General features: G+C 49.4%; 7 protein-coding genes across 7 annotated transcripts; 3 read left to right on the top strand and 4 right to left on the bottom strand.

Moving 5' to 3' along the window:
• Positions 1-327: 327 nt before the first annotated feature.
• Positions 328-2,184, bottom strand: Pdw03_8488 (Amino acid permease; the record flags this gene model as incomplete). The annotated part of the gene is made up of 3 exons (XM_066101984.1): positions 328-1,672; positions 1,743-1,854; positions 1,923-2,184. The coding sequence occupies 3 exons, from the start codon at positions 2,182-2,184 to the stop codon at positions 328-330; spliced, it is 1,719 nt and encodes a 572-aa protein (XP_065957067.1).
• A 3,284-nt stretch (positions 2,185-5,468) lies between these two features.
• On the bottom strand, positions 5,469-6,313 carry Pdw03_8489 (Cytochrome b-c1 complex, subunit 10; the record flags this gene model as incomplete). The annotated part of the gene is made up of 5 exons (XM_014678141.1): positions 5,469-5,477; positions 5,532-5,679; positions 5,747-5,800; positions 6,081-6,133; positions 6,311-6,313. The coding sequence occupies 5 exons, from the start codon at positions 6,311-6,313 to the stop codon at positions 5,469-5,471; spliced, it is 267 nt and encodes an 88-aa protein (XP_014533627.1).
• Positions 6,314-6,833: 520 nt separating this feature from the next.
• Positions 6,834-9,158, bottom strand: Pdw03_8490 (Disulfide isomerase, putative; the record flags this gene model as incomplete). Its single annotated transcript, XM_014678142.1, has 4 exons — positions 6,834-7,193; positions 7,245-8,738; positions 8,795-8,876; positions 8,932-9,158. 4 exons carry the CDS (start codon positions 9,156-9,158, stop codon positions 6,834-6,836), a joined length of 2,163 nt encoding a protein of 720 aa, XP_014533628.1.
• Positions 9,159-9,582: 424 nt separating this feature from the next.
• Positions 9,583-10,424, top strand: Pdw03_8491 (ETC complex I subunit; the record flags this gene model as incomplete). Its single annotated transcript, XM_014678143.1, has 3 exons — positions 9,583-10,133; positions 10,202-10,306; positions 10,361-10,424. 3 exons carry the CDS (start codon positions 9,583-9,585, stop codon positions 10,422-10,424), a joined length of 720 nt encoding a protein of 239 aa, XP_014533629.1.
• A 679-nt stretch (positions 10,425-11,103) lies between these two features.
• Pdw03_8492 (COPI vesicle coat beta' subunit, putative) lies at positions 11,104-14,071 on the top strand (the record flags this gene model as incomplete). Its single annotated transcript, XM_014678144.1, has 6 exons — positions 11,104-11,121; positions 11,244-11,306; positions 11,360-11,381; positions 11,442-11,473; positions 11,533-12,801; positions 12,857-14,071. 6 exons carry the CDS (start codon positions 11,104-11,106, stop codon positions 14,069-14,071), a joined length of 2,619 nt encoding a protein of 872 aa, XP_014533630.1.
• A 1,035-nt stretch (positions 14,072-15,106) lies between these two features.
• Pdw03_8493 (Serine/threonine protein kinase (YPK1), putative) lies at positions 15,107-17,373 on the bottom strand (the record flags this gene model as incomplete). Its single annotated transcript, XM_066101985.1, has 6 exons — positions 15,107-15,304; positions 15,363-15,727; positions 15,780-16,195; positions 16,258-17,032; positions 17,101-17,250; positions 17,337-17,373. The coding sequence occupies 6 exons, from the start codon at positions 17,371-17,373 to the stop codon at positions 15,107-15,109; spliced, it is 1,941 nt and encodes a 646-aa protein (XP_065957068.1).
• A 691-nt stretch (positions 17,374-18,064) lies between these two features.
• On the top strand, positions 18,065-19,750 carry Pdw03_8494 (SAGA complex subunit (Ada2), putative; the record flags this gene model as incomplete). Its single annotated transcript, XM_014678146.1, has 3 exons — positions 18,065-18,157; positions 18,238-19,629; positions 19,682-19,750. The coding sequence occupies 3 exons, from the start codon at positions 18,065-18,067 to the stop codon at positions 19,748-19,750; spliced, it is 1,554 nt and encodes a 517-aa protein (XP_014533632.1).
• Between the last annotated feature and the right edge of the window lie 146 nt (positions 19,751-19,896).

The raw sequence follows: 19,896 nt of genomic DNA on the forward strand, positions 1-19,896 counted from the left end.
CTTGTTGTTGGATTCAACTAGGGTCATCACTACTGTTTACAGATCGGAGTCTCTACCTGAAGATAGAGATAGTTACTTTCATCTTACATCCATTGAATCCTGGGTTACAGGGATGATGGCATCTCGTATCCATCCGATACTACGAGATGATTGCAGAATATCAAACAAACCCGTACAAAATGTACTAACTTGGAAATGTAAGAACGTGCGACAGGTCTTCAAGAGGTGGCTATGACCTATTTTATAACATCAAATTAGGTAGTAACAGAAAAAAGCATCAAAATTTAAAATCCAAAACTGATTCATTGACAGCTTTTACAAGAAGATCTAGATGGGATCATCTGGATTATCCGTCTTGGACAGAGCACTTTCCTCGGTCTCTCGGGCCTCAGGCTCAATGCCCTCACAGATGACCGGCTCCTGCTCAATCGCATGAATAGCATGCTCGACATTGACCACAGGCCCTTTGAACCAGCGGTGGGCATCAACAACCCACCAAATCGTGACCGCCACCATCGGCGCACCCCAAACAAGGCAAGTCCAATTCATCTGATCAGGCGTCAAGTTTTTACCAGTAACACTAGGTAAACACAAAATCGGGACCATGAAAAGCACAAACACAACACCGATGCCCCCGATATACGGACCAAAGGGACCTAGATGCCAGGGGCCCCTGCGGAACCGGTTACCAACAAAGAACACCCGAATGGTAATAGGAATAGCAAAAGCAAAGAATTGCGCAATAGCGCCAATAGAGAACAAAGCGCCAATCGCCACGTCTCCAGCCAGAATGAGCAGGCACATCAAAATGCCGAGAATGGCATTCAGCACCACCGCATTGATGGGCGTCTGTGTATATGGATGCACCTGCTTCCAGTAATCCGAGAATGGAAAGCAGTCATCACGAGCATAGGCATACGTAACCCGCGACGCGGCAACCATACACCCCTGACCCATGGAAAACCCACAGACAATCGTCAAAGCCAAGATAGCCATCGCCGACTTCTGCGGCATAACCTGCAGCAAATACGACGCCCAGGGCTGTCCCAGATCGGAATCAATAACGGCCTCGATGTCCAGCACCGTGTATGCAACCACCAGCTGTAGGAACCAGCCCATCAGCCCGCCCACGCCGGAGGTGAGCACAATTGCGCGCGGTGAGGCGACGTTCGCGTTCGAGCACTCCTCGCTCAAATGGAACGGCGAGTCATAGCCTGACATGGTCCAGATCACGCCGACGAACGTCATCAGTACGGCAACCCCATCTGGAAAGTCGGTTAGATTTGTTATATTGCCCCAGACTTGTTTGGAGGGTGTGAATTTCGGGCTGTTTGTTGTGTTTGCGGGGATCATTATGAGGACTGCAATCAGGGTAATGAAGTTGAATGTTGATCCCCATGAGTTGAACTGTGCTACGCGCTTCGTGGACATGCTGCTGATTCCGGCGTGCAGGATCATTATGAGGGTTGTCAGCAGGAAGGTCTGCCATGTTGTCGGGGTGTAGGATGGATTGTGGACTGAGACTGCTGCGAGGATCATTGCGCTGAGTGAGTAGTTGACTGATGGCGCTGCTGTAATTTGTCCGATCCAGTTGGACCAGCCGGTGATCCAGGCGGCGAAGGGTCCGGAGCCCGGAGGTGCGAGGACTGCTGCGGCGTAGTATAGTCCGCCGCTGTACAGCACATCATTAGCCTCCCTTGAACACTATCTTCCTGGATGGGATATCGGGCAGTGTGTCGTACCTAGTCGGCATTGCTGAACATAGCTCTGCCATTGACATTGCAATGCACTGGATAAATATCATCGCGATGATCCAACCCCAGACCATGCCCGCTGTTCCGGCATAACCCATTCCTGCAATCCAATCCATGTCAGCTATATCGTGCACTTAATCTTACAAACACGGGTCTGTAAGTACTCACCATAATATAGAGTACTCGCAAACGACGGTAGCAACCCCAGAACAGCAAAGCTAACGCAGAAAGTCGTCCATAGCGAGAATTCACGCTTGAACTCCTGCTTGTAACCCAGCGCCGTAATCACCCTCTCATCGGCATCCATGTCATGGTCCGTATAGGGCACATCACCATCCGGGAGCACAGAAGTAACTGGAGTATTACTCGTCTCGTGGTGGCCTTTGGATAGGCTTGAGACAAAAGTTTGAGTCTCCATACTTCCGCCCATGGTCAAGATAACCAGGCGCGGCGAAATAAGTGCGATTTAGATCTCCACGAAACAAAATGACAACCATGCAAGGGTAAACACGAGTGCCTTCACCTTGAAGCAACAGGTCAAGGGAAATCAAATTGATACAGCAGCCCAGGGTCATGGGTAATAAAGCAAGCCGGTAGGGGATACTATCGTCTTATGTGTGCATCGTACGGCGCATTTGGCCCATCACCCCGCGCACTGCCGATCGCAAGACTAGATATGTGTATCTAAACGAGCTGGGATCGAGCCAAGCCGAATGTGGAAAAATATAGATATCGGATGACTCGACCTCATTGTACAACGAAGACCGGTGGCAATCGAGGGGGAAACGCCCCATAGAAAGCAGGCACTCTCTGCACTGTACTCCTTACAAAGAGGCACGATAAGAGCAAATTACGTTAGGAATTAATAAACCCCAAAAATGTGTTATTAGACTACAGAATAAATAGATACCTTATTTAAGCGTGTGAATCGCGTTACTCCGCAAGCTTGTGATTTGGAGAGACGGGAAATGCCACCGCTCATTCGATGCATAGGGCTTGGACGATCGGTGCCACAGACTTGGTAAGGAAAAATCTCGTCCCAGTAGGGAAACTCCAGGCGTTTTCACAAATTTTCGGCCGTGAGCGAAACTTAGCTGCAGCAGATGTCGTTATCATCGTAATAACAGAGATAAGGACATGACTCGTGTTGGTCTGAAACTCCAGAGTTGTCAAAATCATATTACTCGTTATCTAAGGGTGTACCTGCCCTGCTGGGAAAAGAGGTTTCGGTCTTAAAGCTGCAGAATCTCCATTTCTGGTGTTGCTATACCAGATTTTCCCTGGTCGGTTTGGCTATCTAAGGCTCCGCTGTAATGAAGGTGCTTAGGCTTAGCTAGACTCACCAAGTAATTGTCAGCCCGGGCTCAGACGTGAAGGCGGCCTATCACTTGTATAGTGACTGATATTTAGTGAGTGCTCAGTGTGTGCCAAGTCCCGGAGATTGGGGGTGCTCGCTGATTATCCCGGGCCATGTAGATAGTGACGCTTAGTGTTCAATTCGTGAATCCGGTGTCCTCAGTCTACTCTCGACTATACCCAGAATGGATTAGGATTAGTCCCAAGAGTGTCGTGTATACTAAGATAGTTGTTAGTTCGTTGATAGCATTGCTTCCACCCTTCTTTTCTGGAGTACTCCATCTTACTACGAAAAATGCGTTACAGCGTAGAAAAGAGCTGGAAGCTCTCCCCTTTAATGCTTAGCACCAAGGTTATTTCTGTTCTCCAAATAAAAGCGGCTCCAGCTCAAAATAATCCTAGACAGAGAATCAGACCATTTTCCAATCTATGCATCTTATCTAAGCACCTTCTACCTTACCGTAACTATCTACATCTAATATCTTATTCTGTTGCTGCGAGAACGGCTCGTTAGATAGCGACAATCACACCGGAAAGGGTAAATAATAAGAAGGGCCAACTTGGGTTACAGTGGTGCCATTTCGCCTGGCTATTCCGCCGCCAGCTTCAAATTCACTAGGAAATAGATGATGAGTCAAATCAAGTCGCCATGTAACTTCGCATTCAGCAATGTAACTATCTTCACAACTTCCGCGTTCTAAATAATCTGTTTCGAGTGGCCCGTGGTTGTACCTCTGACAAAAACTTCATCAAGATCATTTACTGTAACGGCAAATGACATCGCTACTGCAAGATCATAGGAAATATTTGAACCAGCCATCATGGCGCCAGGTCGTAGGCTGTAGAACTCAAAAGCAGGATTCTACTTGGCAAGATCCGAGAGACGTTTCTCTACGAGGCCCTATTCTCAGTCAGACAATAATATACAAAAAAGACAGGGATCACTTACCTTGATCTTTCTCGTTGCAAGCTCGAGCCATAACTTCCTACTCTGGTCCTGTTCAGCTCCCCATCCACTGCAATACTTGAGATGAAAAGGGGATGTTATTTGACGGATACCGGCTGACATCATCATGGATTATCTCTGTGACTTAAGGATGGCTCTAGGAATGTTTTCATCATCCGTTGATCGCCGAGTCCATACGATGATGAGACAAAATATCAGGTGGGGCTATGCATTCGGATAGGATATAGCTGCCAATGAAACCCGGGGCTCCTGCGAAGAAGACCATCCATTTGAAAAGGGTGTAGGTTAAAGGTATTGAGGTTAGGCCAGCAGCAAAATGCGGATGTTGCTGTAACTTGTCAATTTTCAGACATGCGTTTCTTTTGTTAAATAATGCTGAGCTATGTGCTGGGTATTAGGAATCAGAGACGAAAGCTTCCAGCATTCGTCCTTCGAACTTACCGGGCCATAGACCCAGCAGAGCATTGGTTCGGGAATCCTCCTGTTTAAGCTGGATTGAAGCAACCGGGTGGCAGCTAACCACATCATCTGCCCAAATGGACCCGATAGTGTCAAATAGACCTCTCCGGGCCAGTCACACTAACATTGCCAAGCACCGTTCTCATCATAAATCATGTACCGTTCTTAATTAATACAGAGGAATGCTCCATGGCTTCAGGTATTGGTTTGACCGCTGTAGTGTTGATAGGACCTTTCGAATCGCTAAATGCGGCAAACGAGCCTAATCTGACATCAAGACTTCCCAATTGATGTCCAACACCCTCCGATGGCACTTTTTTGTGTAGCAAAACATAGACATGCTTCTGACCTGCGAGATAAGTTGACATCACACGCGGATTGGGACTGTTTCGCGTAGTAACCGGAAGGGCCTTCTTTGAGTCGTTCCGGAGGTTCAACACCAAGGGAATGGGCAAACATGCTTTGTACTGGCGCACGGAATTCGGAGCTTGACAAGCAGCGTCTATCTCTAGCAGATACGTAGATAAGACCAGCGACTTCTTTAATGAAGCCTAAGAAGGGAAGAGCAGAGCCTATTCGCTAGTACTCTCAAAGGGCGAGACGATCGAACGTCAGGAAGAAACATGCCCGGAACGTTTCTAGTGGACTTCGCAAGATGGTCCAGCCCATGCAAACAAGTTGCAAAAATAGCTCGGTTTCGTAGTCTGGTTTCTCAGCTCTATGATGTAAGGGAAGGTCGCATGTTCGACAGTGTACAATCACACACAAGAACCGTGGAGGAAAGTTTTACTTGGGAACAACTGTTTCTATGTGGTATTGAAAACAGAAAAGACTTTCATCGTTATTCGACACAGTATAGCCCCAGCCTGACTCCCGCAAGCCTCGATTCATATTGATCAAAGGTGAGACAGGTACATACCCGCGCAAATAATTTAGAAGGGCTAGAAGAGAGTCAGCATTAATGGCAGACCCCAAATCGACTGTGCTTGACTCACGTTGTCCTCAGGGGCGATTCTGCGGTCGTAGTAGGTATCGAAGAAAGGAAGCTTGCGGAGGATGTCGTTGCGCACACGGGGAACCTCGCCGAAGATGAAGAGGGCACCGGAACCAAGGGCGACACCGAAGCCAGCAGCGATGGAACCACTGTTTGAAACGGCATTAGCCCCCGTATCTTGGCAAACCAGGGAGAGTGGATGCGGGATGTACTTACAGCTGGACGGCTGTGCCAAGGGTCATACCGGCGGCGGTGCGGGGAATGTAGTACCTATAGATTAGTGAGGTGTTAGCTTGGTGTTCTCGTTGCTTGTTTTATTTGCCTTCTTCGATATCCAGCTCTTTTGCCACGGTCTTGTAATACTAGCTCCCCACAGATACCAGACACCCGTCAAGCTCCGCTGCGAGAGAGGATACACGGGCCTCTAATCAAGTAGGAAAGCAGCATTGGCCAACTCAAGACTATGCTTCACTTGTTCCATCCAACATGCTGACTGCCAACCAACGTGTACTGTCCGGGGTTCGGGGGAAATGATATGGGGATATCTCACTTGGGCGCATAGGCGGAGGCCTGGGCCACGGCGCGGCGAGCGGTAGGGGCGAACTATAGAATTTGTGTTAGCAATTGATGCGACATCTTTCATCTCGTCTCATCCCGCGGCTCGGAAGCCGGCTTTGATACTCTTGGCCCGATTGTCCTCTATCCGGAGCGCGGCTGAGTAGGCAAGGAACTTCAGGATAGATTGCAAGACTTTCAAGTTTTGGGTATGAAAGCACTTACCATTTTGAATTACACCGGAGTGATTTGGTGGGACAATTGCTAGGAGACGGGAACTGGCACTTGGTGGTCGACAAAAACCGGGAGTGCCCGAGGTAGCACGTGACTAGAAGCCAGTAGCCAATCAGAGGAGGCGTAATTGTTGTCGTCCAAGTATGAGCTTACAACGAGCAAACGGATTTATTCAAGAGGGCCCAGTTTCCAACCCATTTATCTTTCATCTTTCTAATTTTAGACTGGAGAAACTAGAAGATTTTAATCAGTTTGTTGACCTAAGACTAGGAAGCCTTGCGGATCCTGGAAAGCTGATACGCCAAGACTCTAAAAGTCCGTGTGAAGGCTGAAAAGAACTAGAATAAGATTAAGTGCTTCAAAAAACCCTCTGGGTCTGACATGCAAGAAATTCCACCGAGACAGGTTTTATCGAAGAGACGCACAAACGGAAAGCAGCATTAATCAAATACAGGGGAAGCAGAAGATTATAAGAACAACGTAGCCAAAACACCCTAACTGTACATTTGTCTCATTAGTCGACTTTGCCGGTCGAGCCTCCATTAAGGAATCCCTCCTTGCCGTCCAGGTGGAAAAAGCCACCATTGTTGTTGGTGTTGCCAATAATTCCGCCACGCACAGCACTACGTCTAAGGCGTCCACGTCCGAGGATGGTGGCCACAGCGACCACGGCACCCAAGATGATGAAGAAGAGGATGGGATGGCTGCCGAGGAGGGATCGGGTGAAGAAGAAGATAGACTCAAAGATGCCAATGGTAGATTTGGGAGACAACTTCGAAGGAGAAGCGACGACGAGAGGAATGGTCTCGAGAATGGAGGTCCGCGATGCCATTATGGGAGCTCCGCTTGAAGCGGTGTCCCAGTAGCGGCGGTTCTAGAGAAGTCAGTCAAAGTGCTCGAACAAGTCTCAAGACGGAAGACTTACATCTTGATCATTGATAATAACGCGGTCACCAGTTTCTACATCAATGCCATAGGTTGTGCGGAGCCAGCGCTCCCAAAAGTCACCATCGACCCAAGCAAATGCGACCTGCTTCTTATCGTCCTCGCGGATCGTGATACGCATGTTCTTCGCAGCTCGCAGTGCACGCTGATCGTTGCGGTCATCGGCTTCTTCGATTCGCAGTTGCTTGGAATCACGAAGTTCGGCTCGCTCAAGGCGGAACAGCTGGACCTGCTTGTCCATCCATTCAAGGGCGGCTTCCTTCAGCTCGCGCTTGGACTGCTTGAAATCATCGCTTCGGCGACGGCTGAGGAGTCCCAGAACCACGAACTTTCCGTCCATGATTTCTTGGGCATTAGATGCGGTGAGCTCAGGTACAATGGGAAGCCACACAGTCTGCATCCAAGACAGAATTTGACGGAAATCTCTCATGTCTTTAGGAGCAAGGGCATTATAGTAGTTGGGACGTCCGTCACGGACAACCAGAAGACGAGGCCAGGTAGAGATTTTGAACCGCTCGGAAAGAGCAGCACTGTCAGACTTAACAATGCGAGCGTGTCCCACAAGACTGAGGGTCAGGCGGTTCATGGCCTCAAAATCTTCAGATGTAGTCGCGTGGTCATAGAGATAGAGGAACAACACCTCTTCAGTTTCTTCCAACTTCTTAAAAGTAGTAGCGTCAACATCCTGGATGCTCGAGCCCACACCGACGGCTTTGTTGGTGTATGCGATTAGATCTCCCAAGCCACGAAGACCGGTATATTCAACTCTCTCGCCGCCACGGAAGAAGTAGATCGTCGGGTATGCATTCACGCGAGCATCTTCGCACAGTCGCTTCTCAATATCGCAGTTCACTTCGCCAACATTGAGAGTATCCTTCATCTCTTTGGCCATCGAGTTCCAGTTCGGAGCCAGAGCCTGGCAATGGTGGCACCAAGGAACGTAGAACTTGATGATCCAAGGATCATGGGTCGTCGTAACAAGACTTTGGAAACTCTCCGCAGTGAGTGGGATAGAAACACCCTGAGGATTAGCAGGCCGTCCTTGGAGCTTGGCCTTGACAGACTCAGGGCTAACGCCTTCCAATTCAGCGGTCTCAATACTCTGCTTCTCAACAGCCGTTTTCGCGCCAGGCTTTACCACCTCAGGTTTGGCGGTCATTTCCATGCTCTTAGCGCCAGCTTTTGGAATTTGGACGCCTTGCGAAGGTCGGGAGCCAGGCTTGATCGTCTCAAGTTTGGCCTCAATCATAGCGCCAATATCAGACATCGTCTTGGCTCCAGCGGGAGGTCCATTCTGAACGCCCATATCATAGAACGCCCACGCGGGGAAAAATTCGACATGCATCTTCTTGCAGAAATCACCGAAGGCCAGGCAATTTATGGACCCGAAGTGGAGATTGTAGTAGCCTGTGAATGAGTCCAGAGACGCAAGCTTTTCGGGCTTCACTCCGGAGAAGAACAAGGGATTGGATGTCTATCACGAATCAGATCCAAGCCTCAAAGATTTGAAATAATAGAATATATGCTCACATAGTAGTACTCATACAGAGTCTGGTACAATGGGGCGGCCGTCCGGCAATGCGGGCAAGCGGGGGAATAGTGTTTGATCATCCTAGAATCTTTAGAGCCTGGAGCAGTTTAGTGATCCGTGCAGAAGGGGTCCTCACCAGTAACCATCTTTAGTCACTTCCTCGAAATTCTCCGGGGTCAGCTGTGTCAACGGGGGCACTTCAATACCATTGAAGATTGTGGGTGTGTCGGCATCCACTCCACGAGCCTCTCTCTTGACAAGTTTATCTCCGGAATCTTGGTCGGAGAAAGCATCTGAAGTCGTCCCCAAAGTAGGCGCTACCAACAACGAGAGGAGGGACCATCCCAGCCAGGATGGTTTCATTTTGATGGAAGAAAAAGGCGAAGAATTTGGAAAGCAGTGTAAAGGAGAGTATAGGTCGTTTTAAGATGTCACAGCCGAGTAAAACGAAGGACTCTGGTCGAATTCGGGAGGATAATCGCGAAATATTACAGGTGGCACATTGGACGGGGGCGAAGACCGCCGACTCGGGTGGGCACTGGTCACGTCGCAGAAAGAAACAGCACTTAGCGACTATAGCGCCCCGTAGCTGAAAGCAAAAATAGAACTGCACACGGCTCAAACAAAGAACCAGATGTGAGGCTTTGATGTTGTCGGTAAAAGGTGAGTTGGGTGCCTTTCCCCTTGCCGTTTGGCGGTGGAACACAGAGTTAATCCGCTCCGGGTCGACTTCAACACTTCATCTCCCTGGAACAGAGCGACTTCAATATCACCAAATTCATTCACAATGCGCTCTACACTTCGGTTACTGGCCAATGTCAAGCCCCGGTATTTGGAGCCTTTTGCTCCTACCGGATTGACGGGCCTTTTCACCCACCCCAGCCCTCGTCCTACTTTAATCTACCTTTACTCGACTACTCTGCAGAAGTTGCAGGCGTTCCCCGAATCCTCCGCCTACCGCCAATCCGTTGAAGCTTTGACCCGCCACCGCCTCCAAGTCATTGAATCGCAAAAGCCGGCCGGATTCGATGCCTGGTTGGAGCGTGTGCGAAAGGTCGTGGAAGCTCAACCGGAGCGGTTTGCCAAGGTTCAGCGCGCCGATGGCGCCTACACCCATGCCGCTGCCCAACAGAAGGATGGAAGTGACAATGCCCGCGGTGAAGAATGGGATGGCGAAGGTCTCTCGGCCACAACCGAGGGTCCCGCCCGTACCCCGCAACAAGAAGCGGAATGGGCTCAAATCATGAACGAGGCCAGCAAGACCACCGACAAGGCGGAGCATGACTTCTACCGCCAAGAAATGAAATTGGAGAACGAGCCTGCCCTTGATGCCGACCAGTACGTGTGCCCAAATCTCCGAATTTGCCGCAAACAATCAGCCAACAGAACACTAACCTTTTGCCCAGAATCTCTCACGTTGAACAGCAAATCGGTGCCGGCCTTATTGAGGAAATTATCCAGGTCGCAGAGGCCGAGCTCAAGCTTGTGGATGAGTTGGCCAAGGCCAAGGTGTACGTAACAATTCAAAGTCTAGTATCTAGACTTACTGCTAACACATTTCACAGGTGGGAGGAACTTGAGGAGAAGCCTCAACCCGGCCAGTGGACCTACTTCGAGCGTGTTAACTAGAAAGCATTTCTTGAGTGGCTTTGAAATTTTAACCCTTGTAACTACTACTAGAGGTCCATTTGTTTGAACACATGTTTTGAGAGCTCAATCATTTGAAGTTTAGAGTTAGCCGTAGAGCTACTGCGCTGATGTTTGTGTACTCGATCAATGAATCGACATGGCCAATTTCTCTTGGGAAGTGGGTGGTGGCATTAAGATACATCTATATTACAGTTTAAACTGGAGGTCGATGGTCTTCCGTTTCCAAAATTATACATCGGGGCGATGATTATGTGCTGGGAAGCTTATTGAAAGTCGTTAAGCTGTTGGTCTTTTGTACAGACCATTGAATGGAAGAAGCTTACATTTCATAGATCTCACAAAGCAAACTAGCATGTTGTATAGCTTTCTACACTTTAAATGAATTCGTAGGACAAATGTACTACAGATCGGACCAACGTGAAGGCGGTGAGCCTAGGCGGGAAACCCTTGTGGACACATACATTGCTGTCCCTGAATGAAGCGCTCTTCCTCTAGCCCTCCTTCCTCCCAATTCTTTCTTAATTTCTCCAATTTACTACTAGCTCCGAGGATCGTTCCTCCCTATCATCGGGCTGTCTGAGCAGCTCGCGGAATCCCCTATCGCCGCCCCAGGCCCAAACCCGCATCACACAAACACTTGTACTATCCCCCACACAACATGCGACTCGACGTCAAGGTACGCAAACCCAGATGGTGAAATGCTATACAGTTGGGCATCCGCTCTCCTGCAGATACGAAAATATAGTTTCGCAGGTGAATGTCCACAGTTAAAGGGATTGCTGACGATATATGTTATAGAGGCAGCTGTTTGCCCGCTCCGAGCGGGTAAAGGGGATTGATTTCCACCCTACAGAGCCCTGGGTAAGCTTCAATCCACTTGGTAGCGTTACTAGAGCTGATCGTTTCCTCCTTAGATATTGACGACCTTGTATAGCGGTATGTTGGGATACGGGCAGCATGCGAGATGTTCAATGCGCTGACTGCTTTCCTGTACAGGTCATGTCTACATCTGGTCTTATGAATCGCAGGTAAGACCCGGCACAGATTCACACTTCTCTTGCTTTCATCTAAATTGCCCGCCCCATAGTCCATTATCAAGACCTTCGAACTCACCGATGTCCCCGTTCGTGCCGGTCGATTCATTGCGCGGAAGAATTGGATTGTCTGCGGTTCAGACGATTTTCAGCTCCGGGTCTACAACTACAATACATCTGAGAAAATCACATCATTCGAAGCACACCCAGATTACATCCGTTCTATTGCAGTCCACCCCACCCAGCCGTTTGTGCTCACAGCATCCGATGACATGACAATTAAGCTTTGGGATTGGGAGAAGGGTTGGAAGTGCGTGCAAGTGTTCGAGGGTCACAGCCACTACGTTATGGGCATGGCGATCAACCCAAAGGATACCAACACTTTTGCCTCCGCATGTTTGGATCGGACCGTGAAGATCTGGAACCTCGGCTCTCCCCATGCCAACTTCACACTAGAAGCTCACGAGACGAAAGGTGTAAACCATGTCGACTACTACCCACAGGCTGATAAGCCATACCTCCTCACCACTTCCGACGACAAGACCGTTAAGATTTGGGACTACACCACGAAGGCGCTCATTGCAACCCTCGAGGGCCACACAAGCAATGTCTCGTTTGCTTGCTATCACCCTGAACTCCCTGTAATCATTTCAGGTTCTGAAGATGGAACTATTAAGATCTGGCATGCAAACACCTACCGTCTGGAGCAGTCATTAAGCTATGGTCTGGAACGAGCATGGTGTGTTTCCTACCAGCGGGGCAGACAGGGAATTGCAATGGGCTTCGACGATGGTGCTGTCGTAGTGAAGATGGGCCGGGAAGAGCCTGCCGTCTCAATGGATGGGTCTGGTAAGCTTATCTGGGCGAGACACAGTGAGGTCGTGTCGTCAGTGATTAAGGGTGGCGATTCTGCTGTCAAGGATGGGGAGCCCCTTTCTCTACCAACAAAGGATTTGGGACAGTGTGAAGTGTACCCTCAGACTTTGTCGCACTCACCCAATGGACGTTTCGTTTCTGTCTGTGGTGATGGAGAATACATCATCTACACCGCACTGGCGTGGAGAAATAAGGCCTTTGGGCAGGCTCTCGACTTTGCCTGGGGTGCGAAAGACAACAGCAACGACTACGCTATCCGTGAGTCATCGACAAGTGTCAAGATTTTTAAGAACTTCAAGGAGCAGAGCGCCGGACTTGATGTTGGGTTCCAAGCCGAGGGCCTGTCTGACGGTGTACTTCTGGGTGTGAAGGGTCAAGGTGGCATTGGCTTCTTTGATTGGGAGACTGGCAGCCTGGTTAGGAGAATTGAAGCTGACCCGAAATCCGTATGAATTCTGTTCTGCCGTGATATCTGGAACTTATGCTAATCAACATGTATAGGTCTACTGGTCCGAATCTGGGGAATTGGTTACCCTTGCCTGTGAAGATGATTTCTATGTTCTCCGCTACTCTCGCGAGGAGTATATTAATGGTCTGAACGCAGGTGAAGCCGACGAGGATGGAGTTGAGGCGGCTGTTGAGTTGGTGGCTACAATCAACGAGACCGTCCGTACTGGACAGTGGGTTGGAGATTGTTTCATCTACACTAACTCTACGAACCGCTTGAACTACCTTGTGGGTGATCAGACTTACACAATCTCTCACTTCGACCAACCGATGTATGTTCTTGGATACCTGCCCCGGGATGGCCGTATCTACCTTGCCGACAAGGACGTCAATGCCGTCTCCTTCGGCCTTTCCCTCAGTATGGTTGAATATCAAACAGTGGTGCTGCGCGGTGATATGGAAATGGCATCTGAGCTCCTCAAGGACGTGCCTCAAGACCAGATGAACAAGGTTGCCCGCTTCCTTGAAGGCCAAGGATACAAGGAAATGGCCCTGGAAGTCGCTACGGACCCCGAGCACCGCTTTGAGTTGGCACTTGCACTGAACAATCTCGAGACTGCACTCACGATTGCCCGCGAGGCCAACGTCGAGCACAAGTGGAAAATTGTCGGTGATGCCGCCCTAGCCAGTTGGAATCTTGCTCTGGCCCAGGAGTGCTTCACAAACGCCAAGGATGTCGGTTCTTTGCTACTGTTGCACACTGCAAGCAACAACCGCTCAGGCCTCAAGGCCCTGGTCGCTCAAGCCTCGGAGTCAGGCCTCCATAACGTCGCCTTCTCCACTCTGTGGTCTCTGGGAGATGTTGACGGCTGCATCGCTCTCCTCATCCAGACAAACCGTATAGCTGAGGCAGTCCTCCTCGCCCAGACCTACAAACCCTCGAGCGCTCCTAACCTCGTCGTCCAATGGAAGGAATCCCTCGAGCAATCTGGCAAGTCCAAAGTTGCCCGCCTCATTGGTGTCCCGCCTGGTGCGCCCGACGTCGCCTCTACCGATGACGATCTTTTCCCCGAGTGGGATGAGTACATTCGCCTGGAGAAGGAGAGTGCCGTTCCCGAACCCCCTTCCTCAGAGTCCCTGATTGATGTCAACGTCGATGAGGATGAAGAGCCTGCGAGGACGGCTAATGGTACACTGGAGGCGGATGAGGAGGTAGAGAAAGACGATCAGGCTGCAGTGGACGAGGCAGATGCTGCCGAAGCCGAGTAAACTAACTAAAAAACACCTGATTCGATTTAGTGACTTTTCAGGAGAGTTAGGTTGATCGTTTGTTTTCTGGCTGGCCGGTCAGTTCATTCTTGATTGCGAGCGACGTCTTAACGTGTGTCCGACTTTTTTTCATTTTCTTATTTGTAATTGCGCTGTCATGTGTCTCTAGAGCAAATTAAATGCCTAGATACAAGCAATGTGTTTCCCTCTATTTCCAGTCATTTCATGGTTGATTTACTAGATGATTGTTCCTCTATACCAAACCCGACTTTCCCTGGTGCTTGCCTGTGTATCTGGCTTTTATGAGCTTATACTCTATGGACATTGGTCAAGGCTTTTGTACAGCTAGGTGTGTAGTATTAGATACAAGAAGAACGCACACAAACGTCTAAATAAGAACATTAGACTGTGCCCAGGTGGGCCGTCGTCTGCGGGTACCCGAAAGCTACTGAGAATCAAGAGTTCTACCCGGTGGCGCAGTTGCTGCGGTTGGGCCTTGTGAATCGAATTTACTACTTCGCATCTAAGATAGCCCGACGCATCTTACTCGGTGACTAATTTAGTCGACGACGTATGATGCAGACCTGTTATGACATTGTCCTTAGTAAAGTTTTTATCGAGAATACAGAGCAAGGGTGCAGACGGTGACCTCTTGAAAAAAGCAACGAATCCAAGGGTAAAAAAGGAACCTGCCTAGAGAGAATGAACACTTGAGATGGAAGGGAGATGACCGAACAAGACAAGAGAACCAAAGCAAAGCGCTCAACGGCCGTATGAAACGAGAAGAAACAATGTCGTCTCGAAGATGAGGAGCGACTTCGACATCAAGATGCCAGACAGACTCCTTTGTGATAGGAAACCGAACAATGTGACCAACAGAGCAAAAAAAGGGGGGCAAAAAGAAAAAGGTCAAGATTGGTCGATATGTTAATGAAAGACATATACGTAGTTAAAAGGGAAATGGTCTCTATGAACCTCCTATTCTCTCTCACTTGCACCAGGCATTCACGATTTAATTTGGCGGGGCGAAAGGCTCTACTCCGGAATGCTAACGAAGGACGGGTCTTTAACGCTGCCTCCTGCATCACCAAGGCCAGCCACGGGTCGGTTGTATGACCATCCGGCAAACTGTTGCTGCATGGTTTGCGACAGGACGGGGCCATCGACATATGAGTCCTGGGGTGCTTCTCTGGTGAACTCAACATCGAAATTTTCAGTATCACGGGCATCCGCCTGAATCAAGTTAGCCACATGTTGATTCAATACATGATCGGGGGTAAAGTATACATACCACGTTTGGTCGGAAGCTAGGTTCGTACTTCCTCTGGAGAAGCTTGCGCCAGTCAATGTTAGCAAAGAAGTGGTGAGACTTGATCTCAGCAGCACCGTTGGCACCAAGTCGGCGCACAGGGTCACGGTCCAACAGTCGACTGAGAAGATCTCGCGCCGCAGGCGGAACGATATCGCTGCTGGGGAAGGTCAGAGGTTCTTGTAAGATCTTGCGATACATTTCGTTGGTGTTTTCATCGTAGAATGGAGGCAGGCCTGTCAACATTTCGTATAGCAAGACACCGAGAGTCCACCAATCCACAGTCTTGGTGTAGCCGTTGCCAAGAAGAAGTTCTGGAGCGAGATATTCGGGAGTTCCACAGAACGCTAAGTTTGGTTAGCTATGTGTTGTTGATCAGGAGCGATGAGAAGATCTTACTATTGGTTCGGTCTTCGTCTTTCATGTCCAGCTTGCAGAGACCGAAATCGCAAAGAGCAATATGTCCAGTGTAATCGAGAAGAATGTTCTCAGGCTTGAGATCCCGGTAGATAACTTTGAAGCCGTGTAGACACTCGAGAGCGCACAGCAACTCTGCGGTGTAGAAACGGGCTCGGTTGATATCAAATCGTTGCTCCCTTTGCAAATGGTGGAACAACTCTCCACCGTTCACAAACGCTAACACGAAGTACAACTTCTCAGGCGACTGGAATGAGAACTTCAGGGGAACAATAAATGGGTTATTGATCTGTGCAAGAACCGATCGCTCGGCAAGTGTGTGTGTAACTTCCGAACGCGAGATAATGTGAGCCTTGCGAATCGTCTTGAGGGCGTAGATCCGACCAGTATCCTTCTTCCTGTGTTTCACGAATTGTTAGCGTTTTTTAAAACCAAGCAAGTAAGTCTTGAGTCCACCTACATGACCTGCATGACCTTTCCGAAACTACCTTTGCCCACAACTTTGAGCAAATCAAAGTCTTCTAACTTGAGACTCCGCTGCTTGTTCTCCACAAAGGAGATACCAATCTTGACCGAACCAGAACCAAATTGGAGATCCAACCACTCAGCACCCTGCTGACCCAGTTGACGCCCTTGCTCATCATGGGCTGCGGCAGCCTTCTGATTGTCTTTCTTGCTGAGTTTCGGATCTTCCACATATGGCTGGCTTTCTTCGAAGCGAGGGTTGACCTTGCATGCACCCAAGAAGATGTCTTCACTTCGTCCGGCACCAGGCCGGGCTGTAGGGTTGCGTAGATACAGCTGTACATTCAACTCCGTCTTCCGGGACACATCGAACTTGAAGGCTGTATTGTCGCCAGCCCACAATGGGTTCTCTGGAGTACCCGACACGGCATCCACAAAGACCTGATTCTTTTCGAAATCAAGGAGGGCATACGGAAGGTATTTGGTGGAATAGCGACCGTGGATAGTGGGGGCCGCATTGATCCCTCCGCTTGTGGACTGCGGTCGGGCGGATGATACAAAGGAACCCGCTTGATTCTGGGCTGAATTTGAAGAAGAAGAGGTACTTGGGCGTAGAGAAGACGACGCGTAAGAGTTATTTTGGAAATGCGAATTGAAGATCTGTTGGAAGTGAGGTGACAGCGAAAAATTGCGCCCTTCGTGGAGAGTGACAATAAGGATTCCTGGGTTCACGGTCGCCACAGGAGGAGAGACAAGAGACTCTGAGGCCGCTATCAAAATGAGCAAATGATTAGTTACCAAGTAGGATTTTAGTATTGTTAATTTAGCAACAACATACCGATCCCGTTTGTTGACAGGGCGTTGGGGGGTGCGTGGGAGGCCACAGGTGTCAAAGCCTCATCGCCATTTGAGTCACCTTTGATAGTGGAAGTAGACGACGACCGGCCAAACGATGAGGTCAAGGGTGCCAGATGCGTCTCCTTCAACTCTTAAGACGAGTTGTATAATTAGCGACTGCCTGTGGCGTTCACTGCATTGCAGAGAGGGGCATTGAGGGGAGAGAGGGAGACCAACTGCCAGTAAACATACTTTTAGTGAGCTTCCAGGACATAGTGGCGGTTGTTGTAATGAGATCGAGAAGAAGAGATCAAAAGTTCAAGATACCGCAATGCGTGTACAGGGTGCTAAAGAATCACCCATTAATCAACATGCGACTGGACCCCAAAACAAACCTGGAGAGCCACACAAGGTCACGGATAATCCAAACGCAAAAGGAGAGAAGTCAAGACAAAGACAACCACCACTATAGCTTTTGAAATCCGTATGGAAGCACGACTAAAGGTAAGAAAGAGACGGGGAGATTCAAGATCAAATGAGAATGAGAGAGGGGAAGTCCCCCCTGTAATTAGAATACGTAGATTACTATAGATTACTAAAGATTACTGACATTATTGGTCAGACAGTTTATTAGTGAGTCACACAGAGGTACTGTAATTAATCAGCCTCAGCCACTGCTCCGCCACAAGGGTTAACGACGCATCAACTTCCACCGCAGCTTTAACAATCAAAGCAGTTGACTCCACAAAACGGGAGAGTTTGAGATTCAGCTTAGACTGTAGCTGTTATCAATTCACATATTCTTTCAAGCTTCGGAATATTCCCCGCTCCGAAGTGCGGAGACACCTACCCCGGAAGATCTCACCTCAACTTGTCACCTGCAACTCCAGTATTTCCAGACTTCAGAATCTGTTGCTCTCGATACGGTACTCGACGTACCAGATGATGAAAGGGGTGGAGGGCCAATGGGTGTAATACGCAAGAAGACCGCCTCGCGCGGCACCGAGGCCGGCACCAAGTTCCACTGCGATGTGTGCTCTATTGATGTTACGTCAACAGTGAGTCTTGACTTGCTTGTGGCATGATCGCTTGAAGATCTGTGTTCTTCTTCAAAGACTAACGCGATTTCATCGCATAGGTTCGCATCTCGTGTTCGCATCCCTCCTGCCCCGAATATGACCTCTGTGTCCCCTGCTTCTCAGCCGGAAAGAACTCCAAGAACCATGACCCCGCCACACATCCATTCCAAGTGATCGAACAAAATTCAGTCCCCATATTCCAAGAGGACTGGGGTGCTGACGAAGAATTGTTATTGCTGGAAGGCGCCGAAATTTATGGGTTGGGTTCCTGGGCAGACATTGCAGACCACATTGGCGGCTACCGGAGCAAAGATGAAGTACGAGACCACTACTATGATACATATGTGAAGAGCGTGAACTTCCCACTCGCAAACCGTGCCGATCCAGATGATAGAAGCTTGCAAGATTCGATCTCTAAAGAGGACTTCCAAGCACGCAAGAAGCGTCGCATCGAAGAACGCAAAGATGCGGCCAAAGCGGCGCCTCCAACCACACCAAAGCAGAAGCCAACTGCTAGTGTACCGGCGTGCCACGAAGTTCAGGGCTACATGCCGGGGCGATTGGAATTTGAGACCGAATTCCTGAACGACGCCGAAGAAGCGGTGCAGCACATGACTTTTGAGCCCGGGGCTGGACTCAATGAGAACGGCGAGCCAGATGCAGAGACCGAGCTCAAGATGACTGTAGTTGATATTTACAACTCTCGCCTAACGGCGCGTACGGAACGCAAGAAGATCCTTTTCGAACACAACCTTCTCGAATATCGAAAGAACACCGCCTTGGATAAGAAACGATCCAAGGAAGAGCGCGATTTGTTGAACAAAGCAAAGCCACTAGCACGGATGATGAACTGCAAGGATTTCGAAGACGTCAACAAAGGTCTGGAATACGAGCACAATCTCCGCCTGGCCATCTCCCAACTTCAAGAATGGCGACAGATGGGCATCGGTGACTTGAAAGCAGGCGAGAAGTTCGAGCAGGATAAGCAACAACGCATGCAGCGAATGCTTCCCCAAGGGTCATTCGACCGCTTTGCCAGCACCCGCCCTAAGCAGGCACAGCTGACAGAGACACCAGCGGCCGCAATCCAGCTTACAACCCCTGAATTACCGCTGCGACTGCAAAAAGCCGCCAATCCACATGCACCGGCAGATCCTGCCGATGAACCGTTGAATGATTTCGATCGCGCCTTCGCTGTCGACGGCGATGCGCCTCCCCCGCAGCCGACAAAGACGAAATACGTGGTCCCGCCACTAAGCGGGATGCCGTCGTGGAAATTGGACAATGAAACTGCTGCCGACTTGCATCTCCTAACCAAAGAAGAGGCAGAGGTATGCAATGTTTTACGTCTGATGCCGAAGCCGTATCTAGTCATCAAGGAGACACTGTTGAAGGAAGCAATGAAGCAGGGCGGCAATCTGAAGAAGAAAGATGCCCGGATAGTTTGCAAGGTATGTTTCTCATTCTACTCCTGAAACACGAATTTCTTGTTGACTGTGTTAGATTGAGGGCACTAAAACCAGCCGCATTTATGATTTCATGGTACACAGCGGTTGGATCAACAAGGCTTAGGCGCGCCCGATCCATTATATGCCGTTATCGCTTTCTTAACTTATTGATATCCAAATCTTGTGGTTTTTTTTTTTTTACAGGGGCGTTTCTTCTTTGGCGTTCACAGGGTACCTGGGAGACGGGCGGATGTGTTGAATTCAGAATTT

Source organism: Penicillium digitatum, chromosome 3, assembly GCF_016767815.1.
Source record: "Penicillium digitatum chromosome 3, complete sequence".
Lineage (NCBI taxonomy): Eukaryota > Fungi > Ascomycota > Eurotiomycetes > Eurotiales > Aspergillaceae > Penicillium > Penicillium digitatum.